At 43.4% G+C, this 21,524-nt stretch overlaps 1 protein-coding gene across 1 annotated transcript in view; it reads left to right on the top strand.

Annotated features, from left to right (window-relative positions):
- Positions 1–21,524, top strand: part of LOC120028388 (leucine-rich repeat and fibronectin type III domain-containing protein 1-like) — a 50,215-nt gene that overhangs the window by 17,723 nt on the left and 10,968 nt on the right. Inside the window, exon 3 of the mRNA XM_038973621.1 lies at positions 9,773–11,196. Coding sequence (XP_038829549.1) covers positions 9,800–11,196 — 1,397 coding nt within the window. The 5' untranslated portion in view covers positions 9,773–9,799. The remainder of the gene's footprint in view (positions 1–9,772; positions 11,197–21,524) is intronic.

Consider the following 21,524-nt stretch of genomic DNA (forward strand, 5'->3'; position numbering starts at 1 on the left):
CATTTCCTGTAGTCCACGATCATCAACTTTGTCTTGCTCACATTGAGGGAGAGGTTGTTGTCCTGGCACCACACTGCAAGTTCTCTGACCTCCTCCCTATAGGCCGTCTCATCGTTGTCGTGATCAGGCCTACCACTGTCGTGTCATCAGCAAACTTAATGATGGTGTTGGAGTCGTGTTTGGCCACGCAGTCATGGGTGAACAGGGAGTACAGGAGGGGACTAAGTACACACCCCTGAGGGGCCCCAGTGTTGAGGATCAGCTTGGCGGATGTGTTGTTACCTACCCTTACCAGTTAGGGGCGGCCCGTCAGGAAGTCCAGGATCCAGTTGCAGAGGAAGGTGTTTAGTCCCAGGGTCCTTAGCTTATCGATGAGCTTTGAGGGCACTATGGTGTTGAACGCTGAGCTGTAGTCAATTAATAGTGTTCTCACATAGGTGTTCCTTTTGTCCAGGTGGGAAAAGGCAGTGTTGAGTGCAATAGAGATTGCGTCATCTGTTGGGGCGGTATGAAAATTGGAATGGGACTAGGGTTTCTGGGATAATGGTGTTGATGTGAGCCATGACCAGCCTTTCAAAGCACTTCATGACTACAGACCTGAGTGCTATGGGTCGGTAGTAATTTAGGCAGGTTACCTTGGTGTTCTTGGGCACAGGGACTATGGTGGTCTGCTTGAAACATGTTGGTATTACAGACTCAGTCCGAGACAGGTTGAAAATGAAAAGACACTTGCCAGTTGGTCAGCGAATGGTCAGAGAACATGTCCTGGTAATCAGTCTGGCCCTGCGGCCTTGTGAATATTGACCTGTTTAAAGGTCTTACTCACATCGGCTATGGAGAGTGTGATCATTGATCGCACAGTCGTCAGGAACAGCTGGTGCTCTCATGCATGCTTCAGTGTTGCTTGCCTCGAGGTGCGCATAAAAGTTATTTAGCTCATCTAGTAGCCTCGTGTCACTTGGCAGCTCTCGGCTGTGCATCCCTTTGTAGTCTGTAATAGTTTGCAAGCCCTGCCACATCCAACGAGCGTCGGAGCCTGTGTAGTAGCATTCAATCTTAGTCCTGTATTGACACTTTGTTTGTTTGATGGTTCGTCAGAAGGCATAGCGGGATTTCTTATAAGTGTCCCGATTAGAGTCCTTGAAAGCGGTAGCTTTACCCTTTAGCTCAGTGCGGATGTTGCCTGTAATCCATGGCTTCTGGTTGGGGTATGTACGTGCAGTCACTGTGGGGACAACGTCATCGATGCACTTGCCAGTGACTGATGTAGTGTACTCCTCAATGCCATCGGAAGAATTCCAGAACATATTGCAGTCTGTGCTAGCAAAACAGTCCTGTAACTTAGCATCTGCGTCATCTGACCACTTCTTTATTGACCGAGTCACTGGTGCTTCCTGCTTTAGTTTTTGTTTGTAAGCAGGAATCATGGGGATAGAATTATGGTCAGATTTGCCAAATGGAGGGCGAGGGAGAGCTTTGTACACGTCTCTGTGTGTGGAGTAAAGGTGGTCTAGAGTTTTTTTCCCTTTGGTTGCACAGTAGAAATTAGGTAAAATGGATTTAAGTTTCCCTACATTAAAGTCCCCGGCTACTAGGAGAGCCGCCTCTGGATGAGCATTTTCTTGTTTGCTTATGGCCGTATACAACTCATTGAGTACGGTGTTACTGCCAGCATCAGTTTGTGGTGGTAAATAAACAGCTACGAAGAATATAGATGAAAACTCTATTGGTAAATAATGTGAGATACTCTAAAAACCTAGAGACTTCCTTAATATTAGATTTTGTGCACCAGCTGTTATTGACAAATAGACACAGTCATCACCCCTTGTCTTACCAGATGCAGCTGTTCTATCTTGCCAATGCTGTATGTTATCCATGTCGTCCTTCAGCCACGAATCGGTGAAACAGAAGATAATACAGTTTTTGATGTCCCGTTGGTAGGATAGTCTTTATTAGATTTTTTTAGTATTATTTTATTGAACCTTTATTTAACTAGGCAAGTCAGTTAACAACAAATTATTTTTTACAATGATGGCCAACAGAAGGCTAAAGGCCTCCTGCCGGAATGGGGGCTGGGAATAAAAATATAGGACAAAACACACATCACGACAAGAGAGACACCACAACACTACATAAAGAGAGACCTAAGACAACAACATATCGTAGCAGCAACACATGAAAACACAGCATGGTAGCAACACAACATGACAACAACATGGTAGCAACACAACATGGTAGCAGCACAAACATGGTACAAACAATATTGGGCACAGACAACAGCACAAAAAGCAAGAAGGTTGAGACAACAATACATCACGCGAAGCAGCCACAACTATCAGTGAGAATGTCCATGATTGAGTCTTTGAATGAAGAGATGGAGATAAAACGGTCCAGTTTAGAGAGCTCATCCAGTTTATTATCCAATGATTGCACGTTGGCTAATAGGATGGATGGTAGAGGCAGATTACCCACTTGCCGTCGGTTCCTTACAAGGCACCCCGACCTATATCTCCTTCTCTTCTTCCTGCAAATGATGGGGATTTGGGCCTTGTCCGGTGTCTGAAGTAAATCCTTTGAGTCCTACTTGTTAAGAAAAAATCTTTGTCCAGTATGATGTGAGTAATTGCTGTTCTGATATCCAGAATCTCTTTTCGGTCATAAGAGACGGTGACAGAAACATTACTACAAAATAAGTTACAAATAATGCGAAAAACACACAAAATAGCACAATTGGTTAGAAGCCCGTAAAACGGCAACGCCATTGTACCGAGTAAAGGATCTGAATACTTACGCAAATGTGATATTTCCATTTTTTATTTGTAACATTTTAAAAAACCTGTTTTTGCTTTGTCATTATGGGGTATTGTGTGTAGATTGATGAGGGAAAAATACTATTATCAATTTTACAATAAGGCTGTAACGTAACAAAATGTTTAAAAAGTCAAGGGGTCTGAATACTTTCCGAATGCACCGTAATATAATGTATATGTTTACCTAAGATCATATGTTCACTGCATCAAACTCATGTCCACTACATTTACCCCCTACTCTCCAATCCATCACACCACCCTCTAACCTCACTAGCTCATAGTCCTCTGGCGGTTTTATTTTGTCAGTTCAATTTGTGAATTTGTTACATTCAAATAATAGCGCTTTTAAAAGTGGGCTAGAAAGGTCAAATGTCTAAGCAATTTAAGTTGTGTTTACCTCCCTAAGGCATGGCTTTAAGACTGGAAGCAGCTCATTTCCACGGTAGCTAAAGAAAAATGGTTCATGTAGTCAGTGACCGACTGTTTCCTGGTGGTTCACCGCTGGAAGGACTCATTAATGCAACAACAACCAGTGGACACAGGGAACATTGACTAAATACTACTCAGCACAGAGCTAGACTGCTCCACTGGCTTCTGGGCTTATCCACCTCCATACCCCAACCTCTACTATATCCTTCTTTGTCTCCAGCTGGAGCAGACTACTACTTTTAATCATGAGTCACTCAATCCTCTATCTTCAACAAACTGAGTAGGCTACTATAAGTAGTATTTTTTTCTACAGTCCCTTTTTTAAAATTGGACTATTTATATTAATAGTATTAACGGTGTACAACAGTGTTTTATTACATCAGGGATCTTCAGGATTCAAGTGGAGTAGAATTTGTTTTTCTACTTGTAGTCTAAATATCTCCACTTGATCATTTGGATGTCAATGGTATTTCAGGTAAATAATGCTTTCAGAATAAACAAAGTGGTAATAGTCTTGAAATTGCATAGCTTTTTGCCCTTTATCATGTTTGCACTATTCCATCTCATTTGAATGTTTCTTTTCCAAGTGCCTATCAATTTATTTTTCTTTCACAATAGAAATGCATCCATTGTCGATCAATCTCAATGGGATAATTAAGCAGCATCAAGGAAATGTTCTGTGTTATATCAATCATCGCCTGATGACTTTGTGAACTTACAGAGAGAACTGTCTAGACTCTAGACAATCAAATAATCATCCACTTTCAAAACTTTCAAACTCCTACTCCTGTGAAAATTAAGGATAGTAAGGAAAATAGTATTATTTTTGGTAGATTTCTTCAACAATCATGACAGCTCCTGTCCTTGTTCTATTCAGCTTGAAAAATGTTACCAATTTGAATGCATAGATTAGAGTTAGTTTATATTCATACTGTCCCCTGTTATCCTAATTCTGTTAGTATGTACCAGGCAGACAAAAGCAGTAGAGAACACAATACTGTCATTGAATAAAGAAAGTGGGAGTTTTTGTACAGCTGCTCATTGTCCTAAAGCTGTATTATAGGATAAGGGATAACAACAACCAGCCTAGAGGACACGTTTTGCAGTAATTGATCTGGTAACAGGTTATACAATAACATACAGTAATTTACTTGCTTTTGCCGATGACTCATTTTCATTCATGATTCACCTGCAATGTTATATATCTCAATATACTGCCCCTATGCAGTAATTTAACAGAAAACATAAACAATGAAGTTAAGGTAGATCTTAATTGCTCTCCCAGTGTTCTCAGCATAGTGTTTACTATTGAATGTTATTTCTTATTCTCAGCACAGAGCTATGCACAACTTCTCACAGCATACCGAAAATAGGCAAGTGGACAGCTTAAATAAGAGGACTTTGCATTGTCCTGATTATTATCCTAATTAAGGGAGCTGACTGGGGAGGCTTTCTGGCTCGGTGGTTACAATTTATGCTTAATTCAACAACACATCCAGTAATTCCTTTTTGCATAGTTTGTCTTTTCTGTTTTCCAAGCCATCCTAATGAAGAATTTCATGGACCTAATCCGGGCTTTGTGGATGATGTTTTTTAGTGGTTGTAAACATGTCTGTATCAGGGTACAATTTGTTTGGTATTACTTCAGAGCAGGGATTCTATACGGTGCACTTACTGTATTCCAGTGGCGGGCAGTGCCGTTTATGATGAGGGAGGACAATGTTTTTTGTTTCATGAGCATGGCCTTATTTCTATTACAGCATGTCGGATGACTGTCATTCATTTTCACCCAGTTCAATGTCACATCGATAGGTTTAGGCTACTACATGATACTCAAATTTTCCCTATAACCATCATGAGGCTGCTGCAACCTAGCCTGTGAATGAAAGTTTACAACGTAGGTGCACACAGGTCGAGAGAAAAATTTGAGATGACAGACTGACACATGGACAGACAGTGACACATTCAATACCGCCTTGCACACTATTGCCTGCATCTAGCTTATCTAGGGTGTAATTATTAGTCCAACAGTTACAAACGAGAGTTTCTATTGGACAATTCAGGTATTTTTATCCCGTTACATTTACTTCCGTTTAAGAAACGTTTTTCAACAGAATTGGCGGAATGAATACAACCTATTCACACATAAGCACAGTTGACATTCATAGCAGCCACGTTGTATTCCTTCACGCGTCTATGCACTCTCCTCCTCTCACCTTTTCCCTTCGTTGTGGACTTCAATGACCAACACATCAGCTGTATGTGACCAGGCGAAAAAACAAACGAAAAAATACAAGCCAACCCACATCATAACCACTACACACAGCCTACATAGTTTTCCCCATATTAGCTAAAGTAACGTCCTAGTCAACATAGCTAATAGAACTAGTACTTTAGTAAACCCGCTACAATCATCCAGTAACGTTACGGTGTACAGTCAGTAAGCAGTTACACCGGCAGGTCCCGGTGGCAAAAAATATATAAAACCAAAACCTTACCTTGACTTGTAAGAGTTCCAGTGTTGTGTTGGATAGTCATAGCCAGCTAGCTAACATAGCATCCCTCTGTTTGAGCCGGGTGTTTGAGTAACTAAACTAGCCAGCTGCATTTGCTAGCTAAGAAAGTAAAACTGAAAGAAATGACTCTCTCTTGCTTCTCCTTCATTTGCGAAGAAATTAATTTGTTAAAAAACTGTTCAACTATTGTCTTTCTCTCTCTTTGAGTCAACTACCCACCCTATTTTATGCACTGCAGCGCTAGCTAGCTGTAGCTTATGCTTTCAGTATTAGATTCATTCTCTGGTACTTTGATTGGGTGGACAACATGTGAGTTCATGCTGCAAGAGCTCTACTAGGTTGGAGGATGTCCTCCGGAAGTTGTCATAATTACTGTGTAAGTTTATTGAAGGGGGTGAGAACCAAGAGCCTCCTAGGGTTTGCATTGAAGTCAATGTACCAAGATGAGGATGGAAGCTAGCTGTCCTCCGGCTACACCATGGTGCTACCCTACAGAGTGCTATTGAGGCTACTGTAGACCTTCATTGCAAAACAGTGAATTATTTGGTGACATGAATATATTTAGTATAGTTTTATCTAAAAAGCATAACCTTTTCAATGTTTTACAATTTTTCTTTATATGAAATTCACTGAGGAGGATGGTCCTCCCCTTCCTCCTCTGAGGGGCCTCGACTGCTGTATTCAGTGTTGGCAGCCAAGTGGCATTATTTGTTGTATAGGTTTCTTGACAATAGAAAACAAATTATTCAATATAAATCAAGCACATCATTTGTCTGAAGGCTCAATCAAGGCTTGAAGACATTTACTCTTCAAATTCATATCCTGTTCAAATTCACTGTGGAGCAAAACCATTTCGATTCCCTTGGATCTCAGGAAAAAGACTAGCAAAACGTCAATGTAGGTGTAGAATAAACCTCTGACAATTACTTGTTGTTCAAATAACATTTAATCCTTCCTACAATTTAGAAGGATGGCAAAGTCTTCCTTCTCAGGAATTTGCCACGATTAAAGGCTGTGACTCTCTAGTTAGTACTTTTCAATTACTTTCCCTGAGTATGTTTTTGGGTGAGGTTTGAAATTGAAAATACAGGGCACATCACTCTGCATCCTTTTTGCCATTTGCATGTGGCTATAATTATAAAATGCAAATGTCCTTTATTTACCAAGGTATTCTCTCGATGGGACCAGAACTCCCCAGGGTTGTGTAGCGCCACACAGAGCTTGGCTTAGTGGCGGAGATGGAACTGACTCCAATTAACTCAGCATGTCAATAATTATGCTGGTTTCCTGACGAGAGTCACTGTGGGGCAGCTAAAAGTTCACTGCCTACATTGTCTAATTGGAATTTACTCTCGCCAGACAGTCACATAGGAAAAAATAAGCATTACTTGACCACGTTCTGCGTGTGTATACAATGAGGTGGCCTTTTTTGAACTATGGATAGGACATTGCTTTTGTGGTCAGTTATAATTGACTATTTACAATGTCCCATTCAAATTTATATTAATTTGATTTTAATTGATATGTGTTGATAGCAGAGAATGTTTAATATAATATACTGTTGAATACACTATTGCATGCTTGCATTGATCATTTTAGTAGGATACCAAAGACAATGGGGAATTGACATTCTTGATATTCTGTGTGGATTAGTCAGATGTTTTGATACTACATTTCAAATAATAATCTCTTCTTGATAGGGACCAATTTGTTAATTAGATATTAGACACTAGTTATGGGGGTTATTTAACGAAGAAATGTTCTGAATAATTAATTCATGTCATAATTAGACTTTTAATTGATAATGAATATGCATATATTGGAATAATTGAATGGATTAAAATGCACAATCATGCTTTTAAACTCATTATGTAGATTTTTGACTAGTGTCAACTAGGTAACTAGGTAATCTTATTAACGCTGTCTTTTGCCGCTCAGAGCAAAGACAGTATGTCATGAGCTCCTCACATCTTCATCTGCAGTCCCTCCAAAAGGGTAGCTGGTGTATAATGCAGTAATAAGATTTTGAGCCAGAATCATTTGAGAGTTCTTCCCCGGTACAATAAATATCCTCAATTAAATACAAAGACAGACTTGCCACCAGTATATTACTCTTTCATTAATTTCAGTTTGCACATGAATTCCAATGCATAGTTCTATGTGCTCGTCGGGTCCTCCTCACCTATAGACACACTTAGTGTGGTTTTGAAGTGGGTGGCTGATAAAACATCTTGTAAATGTCCTTATCTTCCCTATCTCCATTAGGATGGAAACCTTATTTTCTGGCAGCTTAACATCTTAATGCAATTGAAAGACCTACATTCTACACCAGAGTTGCCTTGGCAACAAAGTTTTCTTTCTTCACCGGAGATGCTGAGAGATCAATAGAGTATCCTCAATGGTGATGGCAGGAAACGCTAGAGCACAGATGGTCCTCAGAGAAACCATAAGCTCTGTGGCCTAGTTTCCATTTGAATGCTTACACAATTATTGGAGAACAATATTCTACCTAAAAGTATATGAGACAATGGATGTTTTGCGCCGATGAAACATATATATATATTCAGACCAACCGAGAACACATTCATTGTATAATACTTTTGTTGTATGAAATAAGATAATTTTTTCTATAACCTACTTTATTAATTTAACCTCCCCAGCTTCTAAAAAAGGGTCAGATTGATATAAATAATTTACACAAGCCAGGCACAGTGTGCTACCAGCAATAAAGCCCCCCGTGACATCCTGATGAACTGATTTAACATTAATGCAAATGTACATATAGGAAATATACACATATGAATAAAATAGGCTGTCGTAGTCTTAAACTTATTAGTTATTGTTCATGTTCTGCTCTCTATATCTGGAGTTTCTTAGAATAAAAAGTAGAATATATGTTTTCTTAGTAAAACAATCAAAAGATTCATTTCATATGATATGAATCCTTGATGTGTAATATACGATAAAGAAATGAAAAGATTAAGAACATCTGATCCAAAGGAAAAGATGAAAGGCAAGCTAAAGACAAATCAAAAGACTGCCAGTCTAGACAAGTAGACGGTTGGTATTTTCAAAAAATACATAGCCAGGAATGATTGGTTATCCGTGGAGAACAGTCAGTTATCATCATATCCCTATATATGGGCTCCGTCTGTGATAAACATTGAGTGTTAAATGCATCAGCAACAAAGATTGATACCGAAAAGAGGGAAAAGTACTGCATGGGGATATGGCAGCAGTCATGAAAGAATGGGCTTTCATTGTGATTTGGTGGTTATTACACCCAAGGATCTCTTTCTGCACCTGTCACTGCAGACTTATGCTCTCAGAGCTGGATCAATAGCACTAAATGGGGATCAGAGAATCTGAACATCAGCCTCAAAACCTAAGAACCATCTAATAATACCTCCATCTGATGGATTTAGAACCAAGGTCTCTTCATCTCACCTTCATGTTTTGTTGCTATGATTTACTTGACAGACTCATGTCTAATTCTGCAGTACAGTTCTGAAGCATGAAGAGTGAAGGGAGCATGAAAAGGTCATATAAATCCTTAAGCAGTGCTGACAAGTACCCCTTCTCCCCTTAATTCCCTACACTGTTGTGAAGTTCAGAGCTAGCCAAACACACAAAGCATACGGTATGACAGGGAAGTATATGACATATTAGCTCCATGTAAAAACAACACCGCAATTATTCAAATTTGGATGGGATCGAGAGTCTGCTGGCATGGCATATTAGCCACTTTGTGTTTGTTTTGCTGGACTATTCTCTGTTTTTTTAAGGGATAATGCCAAAGCTGGGGCAGTACAGTTCAGTCATCTATCATCTCACCATGCTATCAACAACCTCTGACATGTCTCTCTGGTGACCGGTACCCTACTGGCAGTTTCAATCATCTTGGTTGATGACTCCATTTGTGTATGCTCATTATAAATTGTATGATTTTTAAACCCGTCAAATATACTTATTTTAATAAATCTCTGCCCTTTCTTTCTCTATCTTTATCTGTTCCAGGATCTGAAGCTGATAGACAGACAGACCATGGAGCGTCTGGTTGTGTGTGTGCTGCTGTGTGTACTGCTGTGTGCGGTGCTGGTGAAGGGCTATAACTGCCCTGGCCGCTGCATCTGTCAGCACCTCTCCCCCACTCTGACTCTGCTCTGCGCTAAGACCGGTCTGCTGTTTGTACCTCCAACCATCGACCGCAAGACCGTAGAGCTGCGTCTCACAGACAACTTCATCACCATTATCCGCAGGAAAGACTTTTTCAACATGACCAGCCTGGTCCACCTCACCCTGTCCCGTAACACCATCAGCCAGATCACGCCCAACGCCTTCCTGGGCCTGCGCTCTCTACGAGCCCTCCACATGGATGGCAACCGCCTCAGTGTCATCAAGAGCGACCACTTCAAAGGCCTGGTCAACCTCCGCCACCTCATACTGGGGAACAACCAGATCCACCATGTGGCCCCTACCTCCTTTGATGAGTTTGTGTCAACCATCGAGGACTTGGATCTGTCCAACAACAACCTGAGGACCCTGCCCTGGGAGGAGATAGGCAGGATGAGCCACATCAACACCCTCACCCTTGATCACAACCTGATTGATCACATTGGAGCTGGGACTTTCACGCTCCTCACCAAGCTGGTTCGTCTGGATATGACCTCCAACCGGCTGCAGAAGCTACCACCGGACAGCCTGTTTCAGCACGCCCAGGTGCTGTCAGACACCAAGGGCTCCAACCCATCCTCCCTGGCGGTGAGCTTCGGGGGAAACCCTCTCCACTGTAACTGTGAGCTGCTGTGGCTCCGCAGACTGACCCGGGAGGACGACCTGGAGACCTGCGCCTCCCCGGAGCATCTCATGGACAAGTACTTCTGGTCCATCCAGGAGGAGGAGTTCATCTGCGAGCCCCCGCTCATCACCAAACACATATCCACCAAGCCCTACGTCATGGAGGGTCAGGGGGTCACCCTCAAGTGCAAAGCCATGGGAGACCCAGACCCAGCCATCCACTGGCGCTTCCCCGACGGCAAGCTAGTGCACAACAACTCCCGCACCATCCTGTATGACAACGGTACCTTGGACATCCTCATCACCACCTTAAAGGACAGTGGTGCCTTCAACTGTGTGGCCTCCAATGCTGCCGGCATCGCCACAGCTGCCGTGGAGATCAACATGATCCCTCTGCCATTGCTCGTCAACAACACATTGCACCACATGCGCGAGGCCGATCGGGGCCTCTCTGACATCACCACCTCCTCCAAGTCAGGCAACGACACCAAGGGCCATGACAAGCACCAGGACAAGAGGGTGGTGGTGGCCGAGCTGACCTCCTCCTCGGCTGTGATTCGCTGGCCCTCCGAGCGCCACATCCCAGGCATCAGGATGTACCAGATCCAGTACAACAGCACTGCAGATGACACACTGGTTTACAGGTAAGCCATGTGGGGGCTGGGGCTGGAGAAATGGGAGCACTGGGGCTGGAGGAATGGGAGCCCTGGGGCTGGAGGAATGGGAGCGCTGGGGCTGGAGGAATGGGAACACTGGGGCTGGTGGAATGGGAGCACTGGGGCTGGAGGAATGGGAACACTGGGGCTGGAGGAATGGGAACACTGGGGCTGGAGGAATGGGAGCACTGGGGCTGGAGGAATGGGAACACTGGGGCTGGTGGAATGGGAGCGCTGGGGCTGGAGGAATGGGAGCGCTGGGGCTGGAGGAATGGGAGCGCTGGGGCTGGAGGAATGGGAGCACTGGGGCTGGAGGAATGGGAGCGCTGGGGCTGGAGGAATGGGAGCGCTGGGGCTGGAGGAATGGGAGCGCTGGGGCTGGAGGAATGGGAGCGCTGGGGCTGGAGGAATGGGAGCGCTGGGGCTGGAGCACTGGAGCTGGTGGAAAGGGGGTTTAGTTTGGTTTATTAGGATCCCCATTAGCTACTGCATATTCAGCAGATACTCTTCCTGAGGTCTACATAAAACATACAAATATATGACAAAGTACAGAACGGTTATAGACAAGGACATTAAACTCGACAACAAAAAAGGGGGTGGGGATGGGGCTGCGTTGGGGCGGGGGGCAAAGGTCTGAGCCATCTGGAATGCCCATCTGCTGTGTGACATGACAGTCCATTATAATAGATCCATAACTCCCAGAGCTGCATAGGTGCTGTATAATTAATGATGTCACTAAATGTAAGTAAGTGCACAATTTTATTATGGTTTTGGGATAAAAGTGTGTATAAACAGAATATATGTTGGTTTTAATAGAAAGAAATGCTTAGTATGACTTTACATTTGCAGTTGTTAGCTCTAGGCCTATGGGAAAACAAAGATTATACGATTAACACTTATGACTTGGCCTTTAGAGAGTAAATATACCCTTTTGTCTCAATATTATCTAGCTTCAGCAGGCACTTTCACTTCCCAGTCCTTAACACCAAACCAACAATAACCCCATCCATTACCATAATCCCAATAGGACATAATTGTGCCTAGGAAACCCATGAGTCAGACATGAGCATGATTGCTATCTGCTGCAGACTTCTACCATTTTGAAGAACTATCAGTGGAACATTAGGGGAACCCTGTTTAATATGATAGATATTACAACATGTCATTTATTCCACATTGATGAATGACTCACTGAACACATACAAGGTGATGAGCTGCTATTTAGCAGTCAGCCATATAGTATTTATTTACTCTTTATTTAACTAGGTAAGTCAGTTAAGAACAAATTCTTATTTACAATGACGACCTACCCCGGACGACGCTGGGCCAATTGTGCGCCGCCAAATGGGACTCCCAATCACAGCCGGATGTGATGCAGCTTGGATTCGAACCAGGTACTGCAGTGTCTTAGACCACTGTGCCACTCGGGACCCCAGTAATGAAAGGTTTGGTTGCATCACATTGATGAGTAAAAGCACAATGGGTCAAACAAACTTTATATTGTCAATACAGAGATTATTATAGTAAAGCTACATGTATAGCTGATAATTTGACAAATAAATATTGTATTAATACCATAATGGGAATTTTAAACCAAAGTTTTTGTGTACAGCCTATAGCCAATTGTGAATTGCAGAAAGTTATTTTACCGAATTGTGAATTGCTGTAGAATTTATTAATATAATAGTTATATACAGTTCTTGAGTTCTATGTTTCAATTAGTGTAGGTTCCATGTCCTTATCTTCAGCATAAATTAATAATGAGGAATATTGTAGAACTGACTAATGCAAAGTCGGCACTTTAATACCAGGGTTATAGAGTTGATACACGGAATTAAATCATTCATTTCAGTCCATCTTAAATGAGCTAGGTATGTGCTAACACTGCCATTTTGCATTACTCATTCAAATACCCTTATTGAATTGAGAATACGTAGGCCTATTTGATGTGTGTCTATTTGGACTCCCATGTGGCACAGCGGTCTAAGGCACTGCATCTCAGTGCTAGAGGTGTCACTACTAGGCGTCACTACTAGGCGTCACTGGTTTGATTATGGCCTGTATCACAACAGCGTTGTTAGGGTTTGGCCGGTGTAGGCCGTCATTGTAAACAAGAATTTGTTCTTAATAAAGAAACATACAAAGAATTTGACCCAATGTGCACCACTGCACTAGCAGGGCAGGAGTTAAGACAGTGTCCTGTAAAGTTTTCTCAAGGCATCATAAGGTCAAGTTTAGACCTGTTGATGTTGGTTGACTTTTCTGTTTATATCACTTCTGATTAAATGAGCTATTCTTCTGTATAATGTTCTCCCTTGTGATTATACAGCGACCTGAGTATTTGTCTTTAGGTGAGATATTATTACCTACATGTGAGAACCATCAAGTGTTATCATGCTTCTAATTATATTAACACAAATGTCAGCCTAAAGACAATGTTTTTCTCCTTCATGTTCAAAGACGATGTGTTTATTTCACACATCTAACTTGTCTTCGCACCATGGGCATTTGGTCAGAAGCCTGCATTGTCCTTCCCTGCAGATGTTGTGACGTGCATGTGTGTATATATATATATGTGTGTGTGTGTGTGTGTGTGTGTGTGTGTGTGTGTGTGTGTGTGTGTGTGTGTGTGTGTGTGTGTGTGTGTGTGTGTGTGTGTGTGTGTGTGTGTGTGTGTGTGTGTGTGTGTGTGTGCGCATGCATACAGTGGGGCAAAAAAGTATTTAGTAAGCCACCAATTGTGCAAGTTCTCCCACTTAAAAAGATGAGAGTGGCCTGTAATTTTCATCATAGGTACACTTCAACTATGACAGACAAAATGAGAAGAAAAAAAAATCCAGAAAATCACATTGTAGGATTTTTAATGAATTTATTTGCAAATTATGGTGGAAAATAAGTATTTGGTCCCCTACAAACAAGCAAGATTTCTGGCTCTCACAGACCTGTAACTTCTTCTTTAAGAGGCTCCTCTGTCCTCCACTCGTTACCTGTATTAATGGCACCTGTTTGAACTTGTTATCAGTATAAAAGACACCTGTCCACAACCTCAAACAGTCACACTCCAAACTCCACTATGGCCAAGACCAAAGAGCTGTCAAAGGACACCAGAAACAAAATTGTAGACCTGCACCAGGCTGGGAAGACTGAATCTGCAATAGGTAAGCAGCTTGGTTTGAAGAAATCAACTGTGGGAGCAATTATTAGGAAATGGAAGACATACAAGACCACTGATAATCTCCCTCGATCTGGGGCTCCACGCAAGATCTCACCCCGTGGGGTCAAAATGATCACAAGAACGGTGAGCAAAAATCCCAGAACCACACGGGGGGACCTAGTGAATGACCTGCAGAGAGCTGGGACCAAAGTAACAAAGCCTACCATCAGCAAGGGCATTGAAGATGAAACGTGGCTGGGTCTTTCAGCATGACAATGATCCCATTACACCGCCCGGGCAACGAAGGAGTGGCTTCGTAAGAAGCATTTCAAGGTCCTGGAGTGGCCTAGCCAGTCTCCAGATCTCAACCCCATAGAAAATCTTTGGAGGGAGTTGAAAGTCCGTGTTGCCCAGCAACAGCCCCAATATACACTGCTCAAAAAAATGAAGGGAACACTTAAACAACACAATGTAACTCCATGCCAGTACATCAGGAGAGGTGGAGGAGGCCGTAGGAGGGCAACAACCCAGCAGCAGGACCGCTACCTCCGCCTTTGTGCAAAGAGGAGCAGGAGGAGCACTGCCAGAGCCCTGCAAAATGACCTCCAGCAGGCCACAAATGTGCATGTGTCTGCTCAAACGGTCAGAAACAGACTCCATGAGGGTGGTATGAGGGCCCGACGTCCACAGGTGGGGGTTGTGCTTACAGCCCAACACCGTGCAGGATGTTTGGCATTTGCCAGAAAACACCAAGATTGGCAAATTCGCCACTGGTGCCCTGTGCTCTTCACAGATGAAAGCAGGTTCACACTGAGCACGTGACAGACGTGACAGAGTCTGGAGATGCCGTGGAGAACGTTCTGCTGCCTGCAACATCCTCCAGCATGACCGGTTTGGCGGTGGGTCAGTCATGGTGTGGGGTGGCATTTCTTTGGGGGGCCGCACAGCCCTCCATGTGCTCGCCAGAGGTAGCCTGACTGCCATTAGGTACCGAGATGAGATCCTCAGACCCCTTGTGAGACCATATGCTGGTGCGGTTGGCCCTGGGTTCCTCCTAATGCAAGACAATGCTAGACCTCATGTGGCTGGAGTGTGTCAGCAGTTCCTGCAAGAGGAAGGCATTGATGCTATGGACTGGCCCGCCCGTTCCCCAGACCTGAATCCAATTGAGCACATCTGGGACATCATGTCTCGCTCCATCCACCAACGCCACGTTGCACCACAGACTGTCCAAGAGTTGGCGGATGCTTTAGTCCAGGTCTGGGAGGAGATGCCTCAGGAGACCATCCGCCACCTCATCAGGAGAATGCCCAGGCGTTGTAGGGAGGTCATACAGGCACGTGGAGGCCACACACACTACTGAGCCTCATTTTGACTTGTTTTAAGGACATTACATCAAAGTTGGATCAGCCTGTAGTGTGGTTTTCCACTTTAATTTTGAGTGTGACTCCAAATCCAGACCTCCATGGGTTGATAAATTTGATTTCCATTGATAATATTTGTGTGATTTTGTTGTCAGCACATTCAACTATGTAAAGAAAAAAGTATTTAATAAGAATATTTCATTCATTCAGATCTAGGATGTGTTATTTTAGTGTTCCATTTATTTTTTTGAGCAGTGTATATAGTACCAGTCAAAAGTCTGGACACACCAACTCATTCAAATAAAATAAAAACAATTATTTGTCACATGCGCCGAACAGTGAAATGCTTACTTACAGGCCCTTAATTGACACTAGGGGTCAGATTATTATTATTTTTTTTTAAATAACGTTCCCAAGGTAAACGGACTATTTCTCAGGTCCAGATCGTAGAATATGCATATAATTTACAGATTAGGATAGAAAACACTCCAAAATTTCCAAAACTGTCAAAATATTGTCTGTGAGTATAACAAAACTGATTCTGTAGGCGAAAACCTGAGGAAATCTATGATTTGATTGTGATTTTTTTATTATTATTAATATTATTTTAGCTGTGTTTCCTTGCCCGTCTTTCTTCCATTTAAAGGGGTATCAACCAGATTCCTTTTCCAATGGCTTCCTCAGGCTGTGACCAGGCTTTAGACATAGTTTCAGGCTTTTATTTTGAAAAATTAGTGAGATTTTTCAAAACTAGTCAGGTGTCCTTTGATTAGTTCCTGCACGCGAGAGGGGTAGCTCTCCATTTTCTTTCTCTCTTTTATTGAATAGGTTACAGTCCCATTGAAATATTATCGATTATGTTTGTTAAAAACAACCTGAGGATTGATTATAAAAAACATTTGACATGTTTCTATGAACATTACGGATACTTTTTGGAATTTTCGTCTAACGGAACGAGGCTTTGGTTTTCTGAACATAACGTGCAACCCAAATGGCTTTTTTTTGTTATAAAAGTAATATTTATCGAACAAAAAGAACATTTATTGTGTAACTGGGAGTCTCGTGAGTGCAAACATCCGAAGATTATCAAAGGTAAGCGATTCATTTTATTGCTTTTCTGACTTTCGTGACCATGCTAATTTGGGGCTAGCTGTTCTAGCATTGATTGATACACTCACAAAAGCTTGGATTGCTTTCGCTGCAAAGCATATTTTCAAAATCTGACACGATAGGTGGATTAACAACAAGCTAAGCTTTGTTTTGGTATATTTCACTTGTGATTGCATGATTATAAATATTTTTAGTAATATTTTTGAATCTGATACGTTTGGGAATTTTCTTCTGCCTTTCAGGACCGGAACGAGGCTGTAGTTTTCTGAACATAACGCGCAACCCAAATTGCGTTTTTTTGTTATAAAAGTAATATTTATCGAACAAAAATAAAATTTATTGTGTAACTGGGAGTCTCGTGAGTGCAAACATCCGAAGATTATCAAAGGTAAGCGATTCATTTTATTGCTTTTCTGACTTTCGTGACCATGCTAATTTGGGGCTAGCTGTTCTAGCATTGATTGATACTCACAAAAGCATGGATTGCTTTCGCTGCAAAGCATATTTTCCAAATCTGACACGATAGGTGGATTAAGCTAAGCTGTGTTTATGGTATATTTCACTTGTGATTGCATGATTATAAATATTTTTTGTAATATTTTGCGCCCTGCAATTCAGCGGTTATTTAGGAAAATGATCCCGCTAAAGGGATCCGTAGCGCAGAGAGGTTAACCAACAATGCAGTTTTAAGAGAAATACCTAAAAAAAATGATGAAATAAAAAGTTACAAATAATTAAAGAGCAGCAGTAAAATAACAATAGCGAGGCTATATACAGGGGGTACTGGTACAAAGTCAATGTGCGGGTGCACCGGTTAGTAGAGGTAATTGGGGTAATATGTACATGTAGGTAGAGTTGTTAAAGTGACTATGCATAGATAATAACAGAGGGTAGCAGCAGTGTGAAAGGGGGGGGGGGTGCAATGCAAATTGTCTAGATAGCCATTTGATTAGATGTTCAGGAGTCTTTTTTCTTGCGGGTAGAAGCTGTTTGGAAGCCTCATGGACCTAGACCTAGACTTGGCGCTCCGGTGCCGTGTGGTAGCAGAGAGAACAGTCTATGACTAGGGTGGCTGGAGTCTTTGACAATTTTTTGTGCCTTCCTCTGACACTGCCTGGTATAGATGTCTTGGATGGCAGGAAGCTTGGCCCCGGTGATGTACTGGGCCATACGCACTACCCTCTGTAGTGCCTTGCGGTCAGAGGCCGAGCAGTGGCCATTCCAGGCAGTGATGCAACCCATCAGGATGCTCTCGATAGAGCAGCTGTAGAACATTTTGAGGATCTGAGGACCCATGCCAAATCTTTTCAGTCTCCTGAGGGGGAATAGGTTTTGTCGTGCCCTCTTCACGACTGTCTTGGTGTGCTTGGACCATGTTAGTTTGTTGGTGATGTGGACGCCAACGAACTTGAAGCTCTCAACCTGCTCCACTGCAGCCCTGTCGATGAGAATGGGAGTGTGCTCGGTCCTCCTCCTGTAGTCCACAATCATCTCCTTTGTCTTGATCATGTTGAGGGAGAGGCTGTTGTCCTTGCACCACACTGTCAGGTGGCTGACCTCCTCTCTATAGGCTGTCTCGTCGTTGTTGGTGATCAGGCCTATCACTGTTGTGTCATCGGCAAACTTGATGATGGTGTTGGAGTCGTGCCTGGCCTTGCAGTCATGAGTGAACAGGGAGTACAGGAGGGGACAGAGCATGCACCCCTGAGGAGCCCCCGTGTTGAGGATCAGCTTGGCGGATGTGTTGTTACCTACCCTTACCACCTGGGGGCGGCCTATCAGGAAGTCCAGGATCCAGTTCCAGAGGGAGATGTTTAGTCACAGGGTCCTTAGCTTAGTGATGAGCGTTGAGGGCACTATGGTGTTGAACGGTGAGCTGTGGTCAATGAATAGCATTCTCACATAGGTTTCCCTTTAGTCCAGGTGTGAAAGGGCAGTGTGGAGTGCAATAGAGATTGCGTCATCTGTGGATTTGTTGGGGCGGATTGCAAATTGGAATGGGTCTAGAGTTTCTGGGACAATGTGTAAGCCATGACTAGTTTTTCAAAGCACTTCATGACTACAGACCTGAGTGCTACGGGTCGGTAGTTACTTAGGCAGGTTACCTAATCTGAAAACAAGGCTCCCTAAATTCTATCAGCATATCGATTGCACAACCCGGGCTGGCAAAACCCTGGATCATTGTTATTCTAATTTCCGCGACGCATATAAGGCCCTCCCCCGCACTCCTTTCGTAAAAGCTGACCACGACTCCCTTTTGTTGCTCCCAGCCTTTAGACAGAGACTAAAACAGGAAGCGCCCGCGCTCAGGTCTGTTCAATGCTGGTCCGACCAATCGGATTCCACGCTTCAAGATTGCTTCGATCACGTGGACTGGGATATGTTGAATATACTGATTCGGTGAGCGAGTTTATTAGCAAGTGCATCGGTGATGTTGTACCCACAGCGTCTATTAAAACATTCCCCAACCAGAAACCGTGGATTGATGGCAGCATTCGCACAAAACTGAAAGCGCGAACCACTGCTTTTAATCAGGGCAAGTTGAACGGAAACATGACCGAATACAAACAGTGTAGCTATTCCCTCCGCAAGCCAATCAAACAAGCTAAGCGTCAGTATAGAGACAAAGTGGAGTCGCAATTCAACAGCTCAGACACGAGAGGTATGTGGCAGGGTATACAGTCAATCACGGACTACAAAAGAAAAACCAGCCCCGTCGCGGTTCAAGATGTCTTGCTCCTAAACAACTTCTTTGCTCGCTTTGAGGACAATACAGTGCCACTGACACGGCCCGCTACCAAAACCTGCGGGCTCTCCTTCACTGCAGCCAACGTGAGTAAAACATTTAAACGTGTTAACCCTCGCAAGGATGCAGGCCCAGACGGCATCCCCGGCCGCGTCCTCAGAGCATGCGCAGACCAGCTGGCTGGTGTGTTTACGGACATATTCAATCAATCCTTATCCCAGTCTGCTGTTCCCACATGCTTCAAGAGGACCACCATTGTTCCTGTTCCCAAGAAAGCTAAGGTAACTGAGCTAAATGACTACCGCCCTGTAGCACTCACTTCCGTCATCATGAAGTGCTTTGAGAGACTAGTCAAGGACCATATCACCTCCACCCTACCTGACACCCTAGACCCACTCCAATTTGCTTACCGCCCCAATAGGTCCACTGACGATGCAATCGCCATCACACTGCACACTGCCCTAACCCACCTGGACAAGAGGAATACCTATGTAAGAATGCTGTTCATCGATTACAGCTCAGCATTTAACACCATAGAACCCTCCAAACCCTGGGTCTCGACCCCACCCTGTGCAACTGGGTCCTGGACTTCCTGACGGGCCGCCCCCAGGTGGTGAGGGTAGGTAACAATATCTCCACCCCGCTGATCCTCAACACTGGGTCCCCACAAGGGTGCGTGCTCAGCCCTCTCCTGTACTCCCTGTTCACCCACGACTGCGTGGCCATGCACGCCTCCAACTGAATCATCAAGTTTGCAGATGACACTACCGTGGTAGGCTTGATTACCAACAACGACGAGACGGCCTACAGGGAGGAGGAGAGGGCCCTCGGACTGTGGTGTCAGGAAAATAACCTCACACTCAATGTCAACAAAACAAAGGAGATGATTGTGGACTTCAGGAAACAGCAGAGGGAGCAGCCCCCTATCTACATTGACGGGACAGTAGTGGAGAGGGTGGAACGTTTTAAGTTCCTCCACGTACACATCACGGACAAACTGAAATGGTCCACCCACACAGACAGCATGGTGAAGAAGGCGCAGCAGTGCCTTTTCAACCTCAGGAGGCTGAAGAAATTTGGCTTGTCACCAAAAACACTCACAAACTTTTACAGATGCACAATCGAGAGCATCCTGTCGGGTTGTATCACCGCCTGGTACGGCAGCTGCTCCGCCCATAACCGTAAGGCTCTCCAGAGGGTAGTGAGGTCTGCACAACGCATAACCGGGTGCAAACTACCTGCCCTCCAGGACACCGACACCACCCGATGTCACAGGAAGGCCATAAAGATCATCAATGACAACAACCACCCGAGCTACTGCCTATTCACCACGCTATCATCCAGAAGGCGAGGTCAGTACAGGTGCATCAAAGTGGGGACAGAGAGACTGAAAACCAGCTTCTATCTCAAGGCCATCAGACTGTTAAACAACCATCACTAACATTGAGTGGCTGCTGCCAACATACTGACTCAACTCTAGCCACTTTAATAATGGAAAAATGTATGTAATAAATGTATCACTAGCCACTTTAAACAATGCCACTTTATATAATGTTTACATACCCTACATTACTCATCTCATATGTATATACTGTACGCTATACCATCTACTGCATTTTGCCATCTTGATGTAATTAAATGTATCACTAGCCACTTTAAACAATGCGACTTTATATAATGTTTTCATACCCTACATTAATCACCTCATATGTATATACTGTACTCTATACCATCTACTGCATCTTGCCTATGCCGTTCGGCCATCACTCATTCATATATTTTTATGTACATATTCGTATTCATTCCTTTACACTTGTGTGTGTATAAGGTAGTTGTTGTGAAATTGTTAGGTTAGATTACTTGTTAGATATTACTGCATGGTCGGAACTAGAAGCACAAGCATTTCGCTACACTCGCATTAACATCTGCTAACCATGTGTAT

This window comes from Salvelinus namaycush, chromosome 34 (genome assembly GCF_016432855.1).
Source record: "Salvelinus namaycush isolate Seneca chromosome 34, SaNama_1.0, whole genome shotgun sequence".
Classification (NCBI taxonomy): domain Eukaryota; kingdom Metazoa; phylum Chordata; class Actinopteri; order Salmoniformes; family Salmonidae; genus Salvelinus; species Salvelinus namaycush.